The sequence below is a fragment of the Aquarana catesbeiana genome, linkage group LG13 (assembly GCF_042186555.1).
Source record: "Aquarana catesbeiana isolate 2022-GZ linkage group LG13, ASM4218655v1, whole genome shotgun sequence".
NCBI lineage: Eukaryota > Metazoa > Chordata > Amphibia > Anura > Ranidae > Aquarana > Aquarana catesbeiana.
In genome coordinates, this window is record NC_133336.1 from 77,445,174 (window position 1) to 77,467,618 (window position 22,445).

At 45.0% G+C, this 22,445-nt stretch overlaps 1 protein-coding gene across 1 annotated transcript in view; it reads right to left on the minus strand.

The window, feature by feature from the left end:
- Positions 1 to 1,448: 1,448 nt before the first annotated feature.
- Positions 1,449 to 22,445, minus strand: part of TRAPPC6B (trafficking protein particle complex subunit 6B) — a 53,035-nt gene continuing 32,038 nt past the window's right edge. Inside the window, exon 6 of the mRNA XM_073609753.1 lies at positions 1,449 to 1,823. Within this exon, the coding sequence (XP_073465854.1) occupies positions 1,777 to 1,823 (47 nt within the window). The 3' untranslated portion in view covers positions 1,449 to 1,776. The remainder of the gene's footprint in view (positions 1,824 to 22,445) is intronic.

The following is a 22,445-nucleotide window of genomic DNA, read 5'->3' on the forward strand; positions in this document are numbered from 1 at the left end:
CTGAAGACAGTTGCAGTAGAGGCCTGGCAGGGCATCACCAGGGATGAAACCCAGCATCTGGTGATATCTATGCGTTCCAGACTTCAGGCTGTAATTGACTGCAAAGGATTTGCAACCAAGTATTAAAAAGTGAAAGTTTGATGGATGATTGTTAAACTGTCCCATTACTTTTGGTCCCTTAAAAAGTGGGAGGCACATATACAAACTGTTGTAATTCCTACACTGTTCACCTGATTTGGATGTAAATACCCTCAAATTAAAACTGAAAGTCTGCAGTTAAAGCACATCTTGTTCGTTTCATTTCAAATCCATTGTGGTGGTGTATAGAGCCAAAAAGATTAGAATTGTGTCGATGTCCCAATATTTATGGACCTGACTGTACTACAGGAGGTGGACAGAGGCTGCGGACATACCAAAAGAGGTGGACAGAGGCTGCGGACATACTACAGGAGGTGGACAGAGGCTGCGGACATGATAGTGTCCTCCTCACCGCCTCACAGTAGCCTCCTCTGCCCACCATCATATTACTTCTCCACATCAGTGTGCTGTATCCTCCTCTCAGTGCTGCCCTGACCCGTGGAGAGGTGAAAGGGCACAGGAGGAGGACACAGCACACTGATGATGTGGACTGGATAATTTTTCTGATGGTAGACAGAGCACATCAGCCTCTGTCCCCCTGCATGGCATGGCTTGTCCCCTTTTTACTACAATATCCCCCCACAGCTTCACTCTCCTCCTCATCATCACTGGCTGCTCGGCTCGGCTCCTCTGCCTATGTCGAGTGCACTGCAGCACAGGACAGAGTCGCCGGTCACCGTGGTCTCTCTCCATCTATTAAAAAATGGCGCTGGGCTGCGTAATTACATTACTGCGCATGCGCCGCCCAGCCGAGCGCCTACGAGCTTTCCTGAGCCTAGCCGGCATGCGCATTTGCCTGGTCGGCTCGCAGCCATCTTTTTTACGGGCTCCGGTGCCCGTAACGGACTTTAATGGGCAGCCTGAAAAAGGGTTTAAATTTACGGGCTGCCTGTAAATCTACGGGCCGTTGGCAACACTGCACAGGGGGCCGGGGGGCAGCAGGACCTGGATAGGAGGGGCGGTGGGGGGCTGGATATAGAGGAAACAATCCCTTCCATTTACATCCTGCAGCCACTGAATGCCTGCAGGAAGAAGAGGAGGAGAAGTGGGCTTTCAGCAGATGCAGGTGGAAAATAGAGGGGATCATTTCCCCTATATGCTGCCACCCCCCTTGTCCAGATGTACAGGGGTGTTGCACAATTGTGACACCTGTGACCCCTGTAGGTACTATGCTAATATTTGACTGTATACATACATGTTCTTGGTATTTTTTCATGACCAGAGTAGATCAGAGGTCACCTTCTTTATCACTCTGTTCAGACCACTTGCCATCCCCATACCCCCTAATAAGAAGACACACTAATCTAGAGTGAAGTGAAGCCATAACATCCTTTTATTATACATAACTGTCAAAAACCATGAATCAGAGAGAAGTACAGTTAAATCACACTTGTTTAATAATAATAATAATAAAAAGATAAACAGTAAACGTAATCAAAACATAGCCAGAGTTCAGGAACCGGAATGGATAGTCAGACAAGCCAAAACATCAGGGAGCCAGAGATGAGCGTAGTAGAACAGCAAGCAGGATCTGGAGCCAGAAGGAATGTCAGTCAAACAAGTCTTTAACAGGAACACAGGAGAGTGTCTGTAGAGATGTGGCCAAGGCGAAGGCAAAGATCATCTGGGCTGGATGGCTTAAGTAGGCAGGATTGAAGAGCAGGATATCAACAACAGGTGAGTCACTGTGGAGAAAAAGGAGCTGGCAATTAGCCAACAGCTGAGCGGCCAGCTTTGAGAAGGAAGGGCTGAGCCCAACCCTGACAATAACATACAATTTAAATATCAAAACATAACATGACAAATCAAATAAGGTTGCAGGTCATTGAAGGCACCAAATAACTGTACCAAATCCATGTGTCTGTGGCACCAGTTAGCTATGTAATGCCCCCAGGAGTAGGGATGAGCCGAACACTCCCTGGTGCGGTTTGTGGCAGAGCATGCGAACTGACAAAATTTAGTGCGAACATGGTTAAAGTCTATGGGACTCGAACGTGAAAAATCAAAAGTACTGATTTTAAAGGCTAATGTGCAAGTTATTGTCATAAAAAGTGTTTGGGGACCCGGGTCCTGCCCCAGGGGACATGTATCAAAGCAAAAAAAAGTTTTAAAAACGGCCGTTTTTTCGGGAGCAGTGATTTTGAAACAATAAAAATGAAGTATTCCTTTAAATATCGTGCCTGGGGGGTGACTATGGTATGCCTGTAAAGTGGCTCATTTTTCCTGTGTTTAGAATAGTCCCTGCAGCAAAATGACATTTCTAAAGGAATAAAAGTAATTTAAAACTGCTTGCAACTGTAATGTATTGTCGGGTCCCGCAATATAGATGAAAATCATTGAGGAAAATGGCATGGGTCCCCCTCCCCCATCACCAGGTCCTTTGGGTCTGGTATGGATAGTAAGGGGAACCCCGCACCCAAATTAAAAAAAAAAGGTGTGGGGCCCCAGGCCCTATATACTCTGAACAGCAGTATACAGGTGGTCCCCGGGTTACAAACAAGATAGGGACTGTAGGTACATTTTTTAAGTGTAGCTCCAGCCAAAAAATCTATTTTTAAGCTTTTTGGATAACATGGGGAAGGGTTATCACCCCTGTAACATTTGTTTTGCTGTCTGTGCCCCTGTTCAGAAGATTTCATCTCACTTTCTGTCCCAATGACAATTGGATTTTGAAAATTTTGGGTTATTAGGGAAACAAGGATTGATGATAAAGCATCAGTGGAGATACCTTTTTCCCATATTAACTCTTACAGGAGAGAATTTCCCTTCCTAGGGGTAGATTTCCTCTCACTTCCTGTTGTCTCCCTCCGTTTGTAGGTAGGAGTTATTTGTAAGTCAGATGTTTGAAAATAGGGGATCGCCTGTATATACTATACGGCCTGCCCTATGTACTCTGCGGAAAATTGGGCCTTAGGTGTTGGTGGTACCAGAACACTGTAAGCCCTCACAGTTACTCTTGGTGGGTGCTGGAATAGGCCCTGCTGTGAAATATTATATCAAGAATTGTAATTACATAAAAAAATGATTTTACTGCGCTATCCAAATGAAACATGTATAAGGGAATATACAATGTATGAAGTGAAAAAAGCTGCAACTAAAATGTGAGACACACACTACATAAATCATAAGAAAAAAGCTGCGCTGTGTAATAATAGCTTAAAAAAATGATTATAAAAAATTGATTATAAAAAATTGAATCACATCTAAATAAATAGAGATGAAACAATTCATACAGTATACTATCACATAAACATTTAAATGCAATCACCAGTGATATGTGCAAAAAGTAATAAAAAGTAAAACATAAAACAAAATAAAATAATAACAGACTCAAGTCCACTCCGATGGGCTATTGGAAAAAAGCCCACTAACAGAACAATCTTCCAAGTGATGACTTTGCAATCCTCAAGATAGTGATAACGTGCAACTGCAACACCATGGGGGGACCTCATCATCCCCTTCCTCCTCGTCACTGGAGCAAACTTGGCAGTATGCTGCAGCTGGGGGAACATGACCGCCAGTTTCTTGTCCTTCTTGGGCACCCCCTCTCTCTAGGCTCACGTTACTCCCTTCCTCAACCTGGGTACCATCATCTGAGCCTTCAAACCGCTGCGCATCCTCCTGCAGCATGTACCCGACACTGTGGTCAAATAGTTTGGGGGACTCCTCCGTGCATGATGGTGGGGCTAGGGAAGGAGTGACTGGAGTGACATGGAGCCGATGGAATAGGCCACTTTGGCAGCTGCATTGGCAGGCAAACTACTCTGAGCCTGGGTGACAGAGGATGAGGAGGATGAGGACGGCTTTGTTATCCATTCCACCAACTCTTCTGCATGTTGTGGCTCAATAACACGGCCAGCTGCAGAAAAAAAAGACAAGCGTGTCCCAAGGCCACTTGCTGAGGATGCACCGTGTCCACGACCAGCACTGTTGACTGTAGACACAGAGCCTGTTTGCCCTCTTTTAGTGGCCTGTGAGCATCTGCCTCTTCTTGGTGGCCTTCCGGACATGCTGTAAATTTTGTTTAGCAAAACCACACTACACTGTATTGTGTACTGTGTACACCACCAGAAAAGTAGTAGCAACTGCACTAGGGGTGCACGGTACTGTGTACACCATCAGAAGTGTAATAACAACTATGGGTGCACTGTATTGTGTACTGTGTACACCACCAGAAAAGTAGTAGCAACTGCATTATGAGTGCACGGTACTGTGTACACCACCAGAAGTGTAATAACAACTATGGGTGCACTGTATTGTGTACTGTGCACACCACCAGAAATGTAGTAGCAACTGCACTATGGGTGCACGGTACTGTGTACACCAACAGAAGTGTAATAACAACTATGGGTGCACTGTATTGTGTAGTGTGTATACCGCCAGAAAAGTAGTAGCAACTGCACTATGGGTGCACGGTACTGTGTAGACCAACAGAAGTGTAATAACAACTATGGGTACACTGTATTGTGTACTGTGTACACTGCCAGAAAAGTAGTAGCAACTGAACTATGGGTGCACGGTACTGTGTACACCACCAGAAGTCTAATAGCAACTATAGGTGCACTATATTATGTACTGTGTACACCACCAGTATACACTGCAGCTAACTGAATATCCTGCCTGCCTGCTCAATCTAAATCACACTCTCTCTCCGTCCACGCCAACAACACACTACACAGGGCTGGCGTGCAGGCAGCCTTATATAGTGTGGGGCGTGGACTTAGTCCCCCTGAGCCACAATTGGCCAAAGGCACCCTGCCTTTGGCCAATTATGGCTCTCTTAGCTGAGGGAGCTGGGATTGGCCAAAGCATGCAGTTCATGGTGCATGCTTTGGCCAATTATCTTACAGCAATGGACTGCAATCTCGCAGTGCATTATGGGGCGTTACGCAGCGCTGGAATTTTCCCCTAACGCCCCATAATGCTGGTTTTTCGACGAAACGGACAAACACCCGATGTTCAAGTCGAACTCATGTTTGACCCAAACATAAAGCTCATCCCTATCCAGGAGCAAAACACAGCCTTGGGGACTATTTAGATGACCTCAGACACATACGGACTAACTAGAGGACACCACACTTTAGATTGGTCCCCATCTATTTTCCCAAAAACACCAGATTTACACTGCCTTCAAGGCCACAAAAAGCCAACATCTGCTTTGACCTAAATCCAGAAGTGACCAGAGTTAAAAAATAGGGTGGGAGAGAGGGAGGGACGCTCACCTACGAAAAATACAGATCTCCAAATGGAGCTTACTTATTCCTCCCACATTGTCTGGTTCCCCTTTCACCTAGTCATGTAGTCCCTGCAATTATTTCACTTCCCTACTAGTGATGGGCCTGTCTTTTACGTCATTAATTATGACTCACAAAAGCGATTCGTTTAAAAGTGGATTACAGGCATAGTAAGCTAACCAGTTTGTCAGTAATATTATTAAAATAGGGAGCGTCCAGAAAAAATAACAAAGTATTATGCCTTTGAAGAGGTGTACCAAAAATAGAAGAGGAGTAGTGCCAATCATATGTCCTGAAGTTCATGGTTGTTTCAACACGTGAAGCTGCGTGACTTTTGATGTTTGATTGCAAAAACCTGTTCAAATCAAGGAATCTCTGAATACAGTAAACTGTAGGCCTCTATAGTATGTAATTAATCAAATAAGCAATAAGAGGGGGTACATCATCATCCTAATGTGACAATAGAAAAAGACCGGAGACCACCTTCAATGGTCACCCGCAAAGGAAAGAAATGGACTATCTCGGTTCCCATCATACAGAGTAGATAAAAACATTGGTAATATTTTAATAACACAAATGCTAAAAACGAATATATCCAGATATATTGATCAAGAAACATTTATCGCAAATTGCCAAAAATGAATTTAATGAATTTATACATAAAACCACACATAGCCCTAATAATGTGACACCCTCACTGATACATAGAAGCCAGAGCGTATTAACCTCTACATGTTTCACGGACACTACGACTTCTTCAGTAGGAATATTTTAAAGACATTGTCTGTAACGAACCTTAACAGTAAACCAAAAAACATTTTAGACATGGTACATAATACAAACATCCTATTACATGTGTCATATTGAGCATGTGTTCCTTAGCCACAGCCACAGTGGGAAGTGAGAGGAAATTCCTCCAAAGTTAGGGAATCCACGGTTGTCCCCAGGGTCATCACCAGAACTAGTGTTCCCATTGGAACATTTATCCTCTATCCCTGTTCTGGTGACAACCCAAAATTTGGGATTTTCTTTTGCTATCTGTGATAACGGTAAACATAACACATTGGGGGAGATTTACTAAAACTGGTGCATACACAATCTGGTGCAGCCGAGCATAGTAACCAATCAGCTTCTAACTTCAGTCTGTTCAATTAAGCTTTGACAATAAGCCCCCATTCACACCAAAGCTACGTGTCATGCGATTTGACAGGTCAAATCGCATGACAAGTGGCACCCTATTGTCAGCAATGACACTATTCAAATCAGTGCAACGCTGACTTTGCAGTGCCATATCGATTTGAAAAAGTAGTTCTTGCGCTACTTTTGGCGATTTTGGGTGCAACTTGCATAGACCTTTGTGCATGAAGCCACACAGATGTCTTCCAAGTTGCACTGACATCCGGCTTTGAAATCTTGCGAGTCCGCTGCAGCTTAACAGATGCACCCGCTCACACTGCAGGACTTCTAGTGAGTTCACATCATGTGGAATTGTTCTCTATGCCGGGGATATTGGGTACCGCTGTCTTACACGAATGTAAACAAATATATAATTTTTTTTCTTTTTCTTGATTTTAGCCTAGGTCAAAATCTGGCTGTATGCCCTTTTTTTACTTACATGGTGCCACAGCCCCAAGTATCTCCAATTCTTTTTACTCCTTTCTTGGGTCTTTCTTCATCAGGGCCTGCGTAGACACTTCCCATTTGATGTCCAGTGGCAGGGTCCTCTCAGGAGTCAGAAGAGGATGCCATTTATTGAAAAGTAGGTGGGGTAGGTGATATCCATTTTTAAACATTCTGGAGCAAAATGTTTCAAAGATTTGCCCTTTAAAACTGATTTTTCAAAACAAGAGGAGGAGGTCTTCAGATACCACTGCTAGCCTTTGATTTTTAGCCCGATTCTCACACAAAGTTACGCCATTCGTTGGCTATGAAGCCTAAAACACCAAAATTTATCATACCCCTCCCCAGTAGCATATACTTGCCTTCCTTTCACTTCCCTGCCGATCCATTTAACCGATGGGAGTGAAGGAAAGTCGTGTGTAAACTGCAATCTACTGGAGTTGTAGATTATATAAGACTATGGACTCCCAATGTGACAAGTACTGATCCCATGATGAACTATTGGAGGTTCTTGGAGACTTCTATTGATATCTAATGGTTTGCTCTTGAGTTGAATATGTTGGGTCAGCCAGTGCTGGCCAAATTGGCAGTGGCTTGAAATCTACTAAACTTTAAGATTATTTTCAATATGGTGGAATGGTTGATTTCAAACAATTTGGCAAACTTTTTAAATCTCTTTCCAGACTCATAGGCATCCACAGGCTTTTTTCTGAGGGCTTTAGAGAGCTATTTTTATCTTGGAATGATGACACCACACATACATCAATAGCAAAGAGAACACCAGACCCCAGATATCTAAGGTTTAAATAAGACAGGTTTTACGTGCTTTCTCCCCAAGGCAAATTTTACACTTGTGGTAGACCTTGTTGTCCTTCTGAAAAACAATCTGCAGTGGATTGCTTTTCAGAGGTGTTTGACAGCTGGTGAGGAGGCATTATATTGCAATATAATACAACTGCATTGCATGTGGTTGAATTTATTGCGTTTGGTTGGCAATACCTATAAGAGTATAATTTTTGGTGTGGCTGCACTCAAGTACAACCCTATCCAGCTGCCTTTGCAGCTTAAGGGGAGCGGTAAAAACGCAGCTCAACTGCCTATTTTTGCTGCACCTCCCCAACTGCAAGTGTATACAAGACCTTAGGCAGTTCTAATCATTGGCACCTAATCTGAACACTAGATTCTAATTTCACAGATTTGAAGTGGTGATAAATGTAGGGGTATACTTACTTTATCCATATGACAAACCTGAATTTTTCTTAACTTTAGATTATGGGAATAAATACACCTGGTCAATGTTTAATGTGTTGTTTGTTCAACTTTAGAAGTAAGATACCAAAACCCAATAGCTTCTACATGTATGTAATCCAACAGATGCTAAAGGGATGTAAACACGTTAACACGCAAAATTCTGGATGAACCCTCTGCAAACTTCTATATACCCTTTCTAGCAACTTTCAAAGCAAAGATCTCACTACATTCCCCAAAAATATGGAAATTGTCAGGTGCTTAAACTCTAAAGAACCTTATTTAGGTTTTAAGTAGATTGGCCATTTATGAAGACACTGTTACCTTGTCCATTAAGACCCCTTTCACACTGGTGCCGCGGCTGTGTTCGCTTTTAACCCCACTCCTGTATTGCGGCGCTTCTGAAGCGCTTTTCAGGGGCTTTGGAAGCGCTGCCCATTCATTGCAATGATCAGGGGCATTTTGGGAGCGCTGTATATATCGCTCCCAACCCACCCCAAAGATACTGCTTGCAGGACTTTTCCGAACGTCCCGTTAGAGCACCGCCCCAGTGTGAAAGCATTCATTGCAGAGATTAGGAGGCAGTTTTTAGGCGTTTTACAGGTGCTATTTCTAGCGCTAAGACGCCTGAAAACTGCCTCAGTGTGAAAGGGGTCTAAGGGCAAAGTGATAGTGTCTTTTCAAAGGGGCCTCCCAAATTTATTGATGCTCACTTTTTCTAGGGTCTAAATACATGACCATTGCTAGACCCTCCCATCCCGGAAGAAGATCATGCTGATTGGGCGAACAATGTCGGCTGTCACGACACCACGTGAGTGACGCTTTGTCATCACCCTTGATGCAATTTTGCATGTCTGCACATGCTCAATGGACTCAGTGCTCAATGATGGTTTTGCACAGTTTATTAACCCTATGTTTCACTATGGGCCATTGTGTTATTATACCTGACTTCACTGAATCTGTGCCTCCACAGCCCTGTATCCAGTGGGAAATCCCGGGCTGGGAAGACACACAGAACAGCATACTGTACAACCACTTTTACCTACAAGTAAGCCTTAATATAGGCTTACCTGTAGGTGCTGGAAATATCTCCTGTACGGTTTAGGAGGTATTTATAATATACGCGTGCGCTGATGTGCCCTTTCTAAGGCCCCTTTCACACTGGGGCGGTGGGGGCGTCGGCGGTAAAACAGCGCTATTTTTAGCGCTGTTTGACCGTTGTTTTTGCGGCTGTATTCGGCCGCTAGCGGTGCGGTTTTAACCCCCGCTGGCGGCCGAAAAAGGGTTAAAACCGCTCGTACAGCGCTGGTATAGCCGCGGTATAGCCGCGCTGTCCCATTGATTTCAATTGGCAGGAGCGGTTTAGGAGCGGTGAACACGGCCAAAGAGCCACATGCAGCCCCATCTATTTTCTTCAGAAGACACCTAGCACGGAGGGAGGAGCCGGATGTGGGCGAGGTCAGACTGCTAGGGATGTGTGACGGGAGCTCGGCGTCCCTCCAGCCATGATGCGGACCAAGAGCTCACGGAGTGAATGCTAGCCTTCCACCCCCTCATCACGGAGTGCCGTGCGGTGCATGCGGCAATCGCCCCCTCCCTTCCCCCCTGCGTCCCCTCCAGCTCCTGAGCCCGGAGGTAAGGTGGAGGAAGCGGTGTCCCCGAGCAGCTGCTCCCTGAGTAGCAACAGCATCAGCGCCGGCGTCAGCTGCAGCAACAAGTGATTTACAGCGACCACAGCGGGGAGTATGGTCGGATCCACCGCGCTATCCCCCCCTGGAGATAAAGCAGATAGTACACAGGAAGCGAGACTCACAAGCTGATGAGCGTCAGTGTGTCAGTGGATGGGCTGCTGAAATCTATGCTGCAGGTACAGAAGATACCAACAGGCTGACAGCAAGTAAAAGGGAATCTAAGCGCGGAAGGAAGCACCCAGGAGTTACAGAGAGGTAAAAGGAAAAAAAAAAAAAAAAAGGTGAAAAACTGTATAACTGGAGCCTGGAATAGGTAAGACTCTGTGTAACATTTAACTAACAAGGAGGGTAAGTAAATCCCTTTTTATGACTCATAAACGTATGGACACTCCTGTTTCTCCATTTCTTGTAGACCGCTGCCTTAACTGTGATATCATTAGCAATACAACGTGATGGATTCCATATATCTTATGTACTAAAAATGCAATATTGCTTACTTAGAGTATCAGTGAATACTTAGACATACCTGGAAGAGGGGTGAATGTGAAGGTAGGGGAGGTGGTGAGGGCGAATCTACAAGGATACCAGCACCCCCAGAGCCCCCCCAGAGCCCATCGCTTCTGGCTACACCCGGGGTTACATCCGGGGAGTGGGTTGTTAGATTCCATCCCCGAGCCCACGATTGTGTTAAATAAAGCATAATAAAGCATAATTAGCATAAATTAGCCCTGCAGTACACTTTTAAACCCGGGAATCCGGTCAGAAGTGCAATCAACGTACAAACAGGAGGAAGGCTCCCAAAAGACATTGAACATATTTCTGAGAGATCAAAGGTGGAACACATAAAACTAATAACAGGCAATTAGCTACACGGTCAACACCATTTGCGGGCAACCTTTCACCTTCTGGGTCAGTACACATCATTAGCCTGTCCCTATAGGGACCGGAAGAAACAGGGAAATGAGAGGCAAGTCAACAAGAGGGACTACGGCAAACCCTCCCAGGACTAGCTCGAGCCCTGGCACAATCAGGAGATACATGGTGAATGACGGTAGCAAGGAAAGCCCGAGCAAATCAATAGGGGCAACAGCGGCAACAGGCATAAAAAATAAGACACCTGATCGCGCAGGTAAAGCGGGAACAAGAAGACAAATGGCTGATGGGGATATAAGACCTTTAGGCAGTGATACAGGAGCAGAACTAGCAGTGGAGCCCCAGCAAGACAGAACACTTCCCACCAAGGAGGAAATAGCAGAAATGTTCGCCAGACTAGAGGTCTCAATCAAGGAGGAGATCAACATAGTGCATGAAAATATGAGCCACTTATTGAAAAGAGTGGAGGAAGTGGAATCCACAGTGGAAACACAAGGAGCCGAAATTCAAAAAATGAAGCAGCAGATGGAAGCAATGCAGGTTGAACAAAGAAATATCAAATATAGAATGGAGGACCAAGAAAATCGTAACAGAAGAAAGAACCTGCGGATTAGAGGCCTTCCGGAACCACAAGATGGAACAGAGAACCTCCCGCTCAAAATGGAAGAAATCTTTAATGATCTGATGAACCCAATGGAAGCTGGCCGAAAGCTCAAATTGGACAGGGTACACAGAATAAGAAAACCATCAGACATCAGGGGAGATTCACCACGAGATGTCATCGTGCGATTCCACAATTATGTGGACAAAGAACAAATAACCTCCAACGTAAAGAGAAACCTCCAGGCTAAATACAAAGACACAAACCTGCAAATATTCCAAGACCTTGCAGCAGAGACCCTCAATAGGAGAAGAATTCAGAAACCCCTCCTAGTAACCTTGAAAGCGCATGGAGTTCAGTACTCCTGGGGCTTCCCAGCCTGCCTGATTGGACGTAAAGAAGGCCGAAAGGCCGTGCTAAGATTCCCGGAAGACACGCAAAAATTCTGCGAACATCTAGAAATACCTCTTGTGGAAATCCCGGGATGGTGGGAGAAAAATACCAAAAATGACTCAATAGGGGAAACACCCACCTGGAGATCGTTAGAAACCTGTAGTGAACCTGTAGTAAATCAAATACAGAAAAAAGGAAGGAAAAAAAAAAAAAAAAGAAATGATGGTTCTAGGGAAGCGCCAGTATAGACATATAAGTAGCCTGGGCAGCAATGATGTAGTATGATCACGGGGCTGGTGGGGGGGGGGGTGGAGGGGGGGGACCGGGATGGGGGGGGTGAGAGGCACGAGGGAGGGAACCCCGGGACGGACAACAAACGAAAATCCCGCGTCTTCGACCAAACCCCGCACCGAGCTCAACCTCTGGGGGACAACCGAGGGGCCGGGTGGTAGAGGAGGGCCACGGTTATACCTTTGGGCTGAGTCTGGGCCCGCTATACCCCCAAAGGGTTGGGGAAGGGGGGGAGGGAGGGGGTGTGGGAAATGTGGGGTGTTCAGAGGGTGGGGGAGGGGAGGGTGACGGGGAGGGGGGGGATGGGGGAGGAGGGGGGTTGCAAGAGAGAGCCCAACGCAACCAATAATACTAGGAGCTTGTTTCTTGGAAGGTAAAATCTAAATAGGGGAAAGGGATGTCACCCAACTTAAAAATAATTTCTTATAATGTAAGGGGCCTGAGTGCCTGTATTAAACGAGCTAACATCTTGGGGGAATTGAAGTTTTTGAAGGCCGAGGTTGCTATGTTGCAGGAGACACACCTCAGTACCAAGAGGAATCAAATTATTTACTCCAGGGACTTTCCAGAGTGGTATTACAGTGACTCACCAATAAGGGGTGCTAGAGGAGTAGCCATAGGGTTCGCCAGGGATACGAGGTTCGAACTAGAGGAGAGACTGTCAGACCCGGAGGGGAGATATCTCTTCCTGAAAGGGAAAATTAACGGAAGGAAGTATTCTCTGGCGAACATCTATGGGCCAAATAAAAACACTTACAGAAGAGTAATGACTATACTGAGTAAATTTGAGACATTCAAGATGGGGAGAGTAATAGTGGGAGGAGACTTCAACCTATGTCTGGACCCAAAAAGAGACTGTACGTCCCGTACGCGGGGGAGAGGGGGAGTGTGGCCGGGGAAACTTAAGAAAAAATTACACCAGCTCCAGCTGGTAGATGTCTGGAGGATACAACAGGGAGACACTAGGGACTACACTTTCTACTCCCCCATGCACGGGACATATTCAAGACTCGATTTTTTTTTGATAGAACATAGGATGCTGGAAGAAACTGCAGGGGTTGCCATTGGTAATATGACCTTCTCGGATCATGCACCTGTGAGTTTATACCTAAGGGTAGGAGAAATTGTGACACAGAGTACAGGGTGGAGATTAAACGAAGATCTCTTAGCAGATACCCTAAAGAGAATAAAGGAGGAATTAGAATGGTTCTTTAAAATCAATACTCCCGGGGAGGTAAATGAGGCTACAATTTGGGAAGCCCATAAAACTTATATTAGGGGGATCATTATGATGATAGGAGGGGAAAAAAATAAGAGATTGAAAAATCAAAGGCTAGCCCTGACCAATGAGATCCATAAATTAGAACAACAACATAAAGCATCAGGCGGGAGGGCGGTCTGGACGAACCTACTCAAAAAGAGGGATGAGCTGAGGGCAACCCTAGAGCAGGAAACACGTAAAATGTATTATCTGGTCAAAAAAGAGAGATACATGAATAGTAACAAACCCGGTAGACACCTGGCAAGGGCCCTAAAAAAGAAGAAAACAAATAACTATATAGAAAGCATTAGGACCAGTTCGGGGGAAATCAAACATAGAACGCAGGATATAGCTAGAGCCTTTCAAACGTTCTATGAGGCACTATATGCAATAAAAGCGGGTCACTCTCGGGAACAGGATAAACATAGGCACGAGGCCATCAAAACGTTCCTAAAAGAGTCAAACTTAAAAAAAATCCCGGAAGAGGACAGCAACATGTTAGATGCCCCCGTGACCCTTCAGGAAGTCAAAAGAGCTATTCAGGATATCCCAAACGGGAAAAGCCCAGGGCCTGATGGACTGACCGCCCTTTATTATAAAAAGCTGCAAGAACCACTACTTCCCATACTGTGCTCCTACATCAATGGGATTGGGGTAAGTTGGGAGATGAGAAAGGAAGCTTTAGAAGCAAACATTGCCGTTATAAAGAAGGAGGGAAAGGATAGCACCTTGTGTTCTGGCTACAGACCCATCTCCCTTCTGAATATAGATACAAAGATCTACGCAAAGATCCTTGCAGATAGATTGAAAAGGGTCATAAAAGAGATGATCCACTCAGACCAAGTGGGATTTATACCAGGGAGGGAAGGGAAAGATAATAGTATTAAAACGCTAATGGTGACCCAAATAATGAAGGACAGGGGAGCCCCAGGCCTACTCCTGTCGATAGATGCTGAAAAAGCATTCGACAGGGTAGACTGGGGCTTTATGTGGAACACCTTGGAGGAGTTTGGGATTGGCGACAAAATGATTAAAAAGATCAAGGCACTATATACACACCCCACCGCAAGAGTCAAAATCAATGGTACCCTGTCTGGGCCCATTGAAATGCAAAATGGTACCAGACAGGGATGCCCACTCTCCCCGCTGCTGTTCGTGCTGACGCTAGAACCGTTGCTGGCCAAGATCAGACTCAGCCCGGATATCAGCGGTATAAAAATTGGGGAAGATGAATATAAAATAGCAGCCTTCGCAGACGACGTTTTGCTGTTTGTCACCCGTCCAAGGATCACCCACCCTAACTTACTAGCGACCCTTAGAAATTATGGTCAATTATCAAATTTCCGGGTAAACGCGACCAAGTCGGAAATAATGGAAGTGGTAGAAGATAAAGGAGGAGACAAGGCCTACCAAAAGAGTCTACCTTTCAAATGGGGGGTAAGGGAATTGAATTATTTGGGAGTAAAAATAACATTAACAAAAGAAACAATGTTCCAAGCCAACTACATGACCCTCCTCAATGAAATCGGAGTTGAGCTAAATAGATTTCCACGGAATCGACTGTCATGGGGCGGCAGAATAAACTTACTCAAAATGTCAATCCTTCCCAAAATCACATATAAATTTCAAATGCTACCACTGGCTGTCACACAGAGCTATCTGAATAAAATACACACACTGTTTCTAAAATTTATATGGAGGGGGAAGAAGCCACGAGTAAAGTACGCACAATTAGTGAATGGCAAGAAGAGAGGGGGTTGGGGAGCACCAGATATTAAAAAATACTACACAGCTGTGATATTGTCACGTATCTTAGAATGGGTTAATAACAATATGGATAAACAATGGGTGAAAATAGAGAACACAAGGAGTGGAGTAGATTTGGGAAAAAATGTTTGGATACCACCACAATTTAGAAAATTAAATATAAAAATATTTGATATCACGAAACACGTTTTAAACACTTAGGATAAGATATACATTAGAGAGAAGTGGAAATATAACTCGCCGCTAGTCCCTCTTAGGGGCACGGATTATTTCCCGCCGGGGAGGGAAAATGTGGCTGGAAGATGGATCCTGAGTGATGATGTCCAGCTTAAGGACATCACCAGCCAGGGAACACTGTGTACCTACCAGGAACTCAAGGCAAGAGACACCTGTTTTGCCATGGATAGCTGGAAATATAGGCAGCTCAAACATTTTGTAGAGTCCCTCCCGCAGCCAATAAGATCAATAGAAGACCTCTATCCACTTGAGAAAGTACTCATAAAGAAAAGTAGGAGGGGAGGAATGTCAAGGATCTATAAAACCCTGATAGAAATGGGAGAGACTGAGCGACCAGGATTTCTTGGGAAATGGGAGGAGGATATAGGAAACAAGATTAGTGATAATGAGGCGAGGAGAATCCTGAGTAGAGCTAATGGCACATCAGTAAATTACAGGATCGCAGAAATGAACTTTAGAGTGTTGGCTAGAATGTATATCACCCCGGACTTAGCACATAAAATACAGGATGAGACGTCGCAGTTCTGCTGGAGAGGGTGCAGAGAAATAGGGACTGCTGCGCATATTTGGTGGGCGTGTCCAGAAATAAGAAAATTCTGGGAGGAGGTAAGGGAGATTATATACATGATAACCAACAAGAAAGTGCCAGATGACCCCTGGGTGTGTCTGCATCACGGCAGCAATATACCTTCTAAAAATTACCGGAAAATCTTGCTGCCGCATCTTCTTAATGCAGCCAAGAGTCTCATCCCTAGGCACTGGAGGAACAGTAGGAGACCATCAATGCGGGAGTGGTTCGACAAAATAGACGAAACCTATTGCATGGAGTACTTAAGATATAGTGAAGGACTGGAGATGGAGGAATATGAGGAGACATGGAGAGACTGGGTTAGGTTCAAGGCCTCAAACCAGGCAGCTGAAGTATGGGAGGACAAAGCAGAAAACACACCCTAAATAAAATATATAAATAAAGAAATAAGCCATGTACCTTGACAGGCTCTGGAAAAACCAGAAACAGCAGAAATAGATCAACAACAGTCTGAGGTTGCGTTGGGTCTCTCTCTCCCAAATAAAAAAAAGAAAAAAAAGAAAAAAAAAAAGGAGCGGTGAACACACCACTCCTTCACCGCTCCAAAGATGCGGCTCGCAGGACTTTTTTTACCGTCCTGCCAGCTCACCGCTTCAGTGTGAAAGCCCTCGGGCTTTCACACTGAACAAACAGCGGAGGCTGTTTAGGGGCGGTTTGCAGGCGGTATTTTTAGTGCAATAACGCCTGCAAACCGCCCCAGTGTGAAAGGGGCCTTAAGGAATCATGCTGTGACTGGCGGCTCCCGCGCTCGTGCGTGGGAGTGACGTCACGCGACACAGAGCGGGAGTCCACGGCCCCAGAAGGAAGAGGGGTGAAGATGGATGTTTCCAGCCAGCGGGGACAGCGGTGACATCGCAGGCTTCGTTTATAGGTAAGTGACACATAATGGGCTACTATGAAATACATAGTAGCCCATTATGCTTTACCTTTGCAGGGAAATAAAGAGGAAGTAAAACCCATCAGGGTTTTTTTCCTCTTTAACCTCCCTGGCGGTTTTCCCGAGTGTGGCTCGGGGTTAAATTTCAGTACCATTTGCGGTAACCCCGAGCCACACTCCGGATTGCATTGCAGGATCTAGGTGCTATATACTTACCTTTTCCCCAGGATCCTGGTGCGATATACTTACCTTGTCCCTAGGATCCTGCGATGTCCCCCCGATGTGTCCGCGGGCTCTGTCCTCCACCCGATGCCTCTCTGTGCTGGGCTCCGTTCCCTGCGAGCGTCGCGATGCACGGGGGCGGAGCCTGGCGGCAAATTGAAAAAATTGAAAGATCATAATACATACAGTACACTATAATCTGTAATTACTGTATGAAATTATTTCACACCCCTTTTATCCCTAGTGCTTTGTCCAGTGCCCTGCATGCAGTTTTATATGATATATACTGTTCTTTCTGCCTGGAAACTGGAGATTGTCCATAGCAACCAAAAAGTGTCCCTTTACATCAAAAGAGGTTTTAAACCAGCTAGAAAACAGTGATAGTAAATTAGAACACTTGCAGATTTGAGCGATAGTGAATCGTGGGGAAATGTATTTTATTATTATTATATTATTATTTTTTAAAATTATTTATATTTATTTATTATATTATAATTTATGATTTTGTGTTTCAAACTTCATCATACCCGGGATATCTACTAGACTCTTGTTTGGACAGATTTAAGTGTGTTATTGCTAAGAATTACAGGCCTACAATATAAAAAGCCAAATTTCTATGCAAATTAATTGTACCGCTTTTAGACGCAAAAATCTGACATAATCATACCACCAGGGAGGTTAAGTGCTTGCTGTTTGTAAAACGGTGACCCAAGGATCCTTTTTTTTGACTGATATACTCATGGAGTCACACATCCGCACATTTGCTTATATGAGTCTGAAACCTGGGCAGTAACTTCAACAATTGATCAGACATCCTGTGAATCTTTATTTCACTAAACAAAGCCAGTGTACTACTCTATGGGCTATGATTGTGATATGTGTTTGTGAGCGGTTCTGAATGTTGCAGCTGCATTTTGAATAGACAACGTTGTCTTTTTTTTTTAACTCTTTTGGCTGAGGTGCTGGTGCAAATTACCATTTGTAATTTTTGTATGAAAGTTCCCTTATCTTAAAGCGGAATCCCACTGCTGACTTTTAAAATATGGACACGTACCTGTCCAGGGCGCCCACAATGTCCTCACCCAAAGCCAATCTGTCCCTCGGCTCTCGGGTGGAGGTGTCGCCATCTTCGGTAAGGGAATCAGGAAGTGATTGCAGCTTTCAGCTTCACAGCCTGGTTTCCTACTGCACATGAGCGAGTCACGCTGCGCATCCTCACTGGTCCCTGCTGTGTTCTGGGACCTGTGTGTCTCCCAGAAGACAGCGGGGGGGACGGGGGAGGGGCTGGACATGGCGTAGATCACCGCGGAGCCTGCGGTGATCTATGCCCAGAATTGGGAGCAAATACTTGGATTATACAGGTATATGCTCCCTCCCCCCCCCCCCCCCCGGAAAGGTGCCAAATGTGACACCGGAGGGGGGGAGGAATCCAATCAGCGGAAGTTCCATTTTTGGGTGGAACTCCGCTTTAAGCTGCATGGTCCTTAATAATCTCTTTTAGGTGAGGTACTTCCCCACCTTGTCCTTTTTGTGTTTAACTCCTTGATTACCTGGATCACACCTTGACTGGTGAGTCAGCGACTTTAAAGCGGATCTCCACCCGATTTTACAACACTAGCTGCAGAGGATTACCGCAATGTCCTATTGACAAAACGGCACTTTTTTTTTTTTTTTTTTTTATACTGTACCTTTGTTGTTGATAGTATCTGTGTCTTCCAGGATGTACAGGCTGCGGATAGGGGCGTGTTTTCTGCGGCTAAATCGTCACTTCCTCTTAGCCGCACTGGCTCCTGGGAGCTTGTGTCATTGTTCCCAGGAGTCAGTGCGGCGGCTTGTTGCGAGAGTTATCTCGGGATTTCAATCCTGGGAGTGACGTCATTGCCATCAAAACGGGGCGGGACTTCCTATGACGCCGCTCGTTGTGATGGCAACTGGAGCTGTTGACGGCGCTGCGATGTCAATCTACTGCGCATGTGCGAGATCAGGAACAGAACGGGCGGTGCATGCTGGTTGATCAGCAGCACCGTATCCCGGAAGAGAATGCCTGTGGGCTTCACATGCCCACAGGCAAGATGACAACCGTCTGGATCGTAATTTATAAGTTTCTTTATTAGGAGAAAACGGACAGCACTCATCTTTAAAAACCGAACAAGTGAGTTCTATATTCATAGAGCATATTCATTGTCATTTTGCCAAAAAAAAAAAATCTCTGAGATAGTGGAACCCCGCTTTAAGGGACGCTGTGCTTGCTCATATATTGAGCTTTTCTGCGTTTATACCCTAGTGAGTTACTGGCAATCTTTTGTTTTTTGCAAAGTAATAGTGTCTTTTTAAAGGGGCCTCCCGAACTCATTGATACTCACTTAGCTTGATGTCCCTCCACCTTTTCCTTCCTCCTTTGTATTTGGTGACAATACCTGGCTTTTCTGGAGGGATGGCACAGTGTTTAGTTTCACTCCCCCCCCCCCCCCCCTTACTTGTATTTGCATAATAGTCTGGGGAAGTGATAAGGGAGGATTCAAGAATTTCAGGCTTAATCCCTCTATGACAATATCTAGACATGACTATTGTGCAAGAGGTGATTAAGCATAATTTTAATTGTGCCTGTGGCTGTCTGTACACCCTACCAAGGTGTTGAGATTTGCTGCGCCTGAAATGACAGAAATATGAAACAAGTCTGACTTCAAAGAGAACCTATCACCATTGTTCTTTAATATGTCCTCACACAGCTGTTGAGTACTGCTTCCACATTGCAATACATCAAAGAGCAAATAGGCCCCTACAAATGGAAACTGGAGGGAAATGTCCAAGTTGTGAATAGCAATCACTCTGCAGCTGTTAAACCTGTGACCACACAAGCATTGTATGACTCAGATTGCCAGAATTAAACAAAGACCTCATAAATGTTACTTCATATAGGGAAAGGTAGGAGAAGCTTTCTGTATAACCTGAATCTTCCAGTCAGGATGTTTTGTAATTCACAAAATGATAATTGAATAAGGTGTACACCTATCAGCCCTAATAGTATGACCACCCACCAAAACCTGTCGAGTCATGGGCTCCACTAGACCTCTGAAGGTATGCTGTGGTTATCTGGCACCAAGCCATCAGTAGAAGATCCTTTAAAGCGGAGGTCCACCGACCACTTTTTTTTTTTTTTTCAACCATTCAGACATTTACATAATCACAATGTAACACTCACTTTTTAGGTGAACTATCTCCCCCGATGTCCGGTTTCGAAATAAAAACAAAGTTTTAAAAATTGAGGATGGCCGGTTCCATCTTGCTTGTGGGCATGTGAAGCCCACAAGCATTAACTTCCTGGATGCAGTGAATGCTGAGCTACCAGCATTCACTGCTTGTTCCCGCGCATGCTCAGTGTTAATGGCGAGGAGCGCCATTAACTTCCAGGTTGCCATCACAATCCCCACTAAATCCTGGGAATTCTGACACTTAGCTCCCAGGAGACAGTGCGCCGCCGGGGATGAAGAAGATACACGCCTACTCCCGCGGGGGTCAGACACAGGAAGTGCCACAATAAAGACTGCTAGAAAGGTAAACACACAGCAAAAACATGTTTTTTTTTTCATTTGCACATCTGTTCAATGCAGTGATGGGATTAAGATAAAGTTAATAATTTGTGTGGACTTCCGCCTTTAAGTTCTGGAAGTTGTGAGGTGGGGCCTCCATGGATTGGACTTGTTTTTCCAGCACATCCCACAAATACTCAGTTCAATTGAGATCCTGAGAATTTGGAGGCCAAGTCAACACCTCCACACGGCTGTGTTCCTCAAACCATTCTTGAATTTATCACACTAGGCTACCATCTTCTACTGCTCCAAGGTCCAGTTTCAATGCTCACATTCCCACTGTAGGCACTTTTGGCTGTGGATACAGGTCAGCATAGACACAATAACAGGTATGTGGCAAGAAACTGCACTGCACTGCACTGCACTGCGTGTTCTGACACCTTTCTATTAGAACCAGAATTAACCTTTTCTGCAATTTGCACTACAGTAGCTCCTCTATTGGATCAGGCCACATGGGCCAGCCCACGTGCATCAATGAGCCTTGGCTGTCCATGACCCTCTCCCGGATTTCCTTTTCCTTCCTTGGACCACTTTTGGTAAGTTCTACCACTACAGACCGGGAACATCCCGAAGAAGTTGCAGTTTTGGAGATGCCCTAATCCAGTCGCCCTTGTCAAAGTCACACAAATCCTTACGCTTGCAGATATTTTTTTGCTTTCAACAAATGAATCAACATGTTCACTTGCCTAATATATTCCACCCAATTTCAGATGCCACAGTAACTAGAAAATCAATGTTATTCCCTTTACCTATTAGTGGTCATAAGGTTATGGCTGATTGGTGTATGTATAGCTAGAACATGTCTTGGGGGTTTGTAGAGAGTAGGTAAAGGTTAGGTATCAGCGTATTTTTTACTCTGTTATCCTATAGAGCAGAATTCCCTTTAGGCCTCTTTCACACGGGCTGTCCGATCCGGTCTGCCTGTCAATTTTTTAGGCGGACCTGATCGGACCCTCTAGTCTCCTCTATGGAGCAACAGATGTCAGTGGACACATGCCTGTTGACGCCCACTGCCATCCAATCCGATCCTGTCCGCCAAAAATAGATGGATGGTGGTCCTATTTTCCATCCAGCCGGCAGATTGGATGGAAACTGAGAGGCGGTCCATTTCCATCCAATTGACCTATAGAGGGGAGTGGGATTGTGTCTGTGTCTGCTCTGCACAGTGGAGCGGACAGGACCCGTCATCCTCTTGCTCTGCGAGGATCAGCAGAGAGATCACCCGCTGAGCAAATGGATTCCGCTTACCGGGGGCGTCCGTGTGAAAGGGGCCTTACTTCCTGCCCTAGAGATATTAAAGGAAGGGAGAGGAAAGCTCTACAAAATTAGGGATATTCCATTCTTAGGGAGTTGTTGATGAAACAGGCATCCCCACTGAATGATTTCAGCACTATTCCTGTTCTGGGAGCAACTCAGAATTTGGCATTTTTGCTTACTTACTGTCCCGGTAATAATAGTCACCAGGACAAATAGAGAGAGTGAAACCCCCCCAGCGGGACACAGACAGCAATTAAAAACCTAGCAGGGGTCCTAACCCCCTCAATACTCTACCCAAAACAATAAAAATTGCTGTTGGCCTGTGTTATACATAGTGGAAGCTCTGAGTAATCTTTTACTATTATGAATAAACATACATTCATAATAGTGGCTTTGTGTTGGCTGTACCTCCTCCATGGGAACATCCATAATTTGGGCTTTAAAATGGCAGTGGAGCTACAGCATTAGGCATTTAGTATTAAGAGTGTGTTTAGGAGATAACATGGCCACAAATCTGAATGGAACTAAGTGCTATAAGAACTTGGTCCCCCTGGGA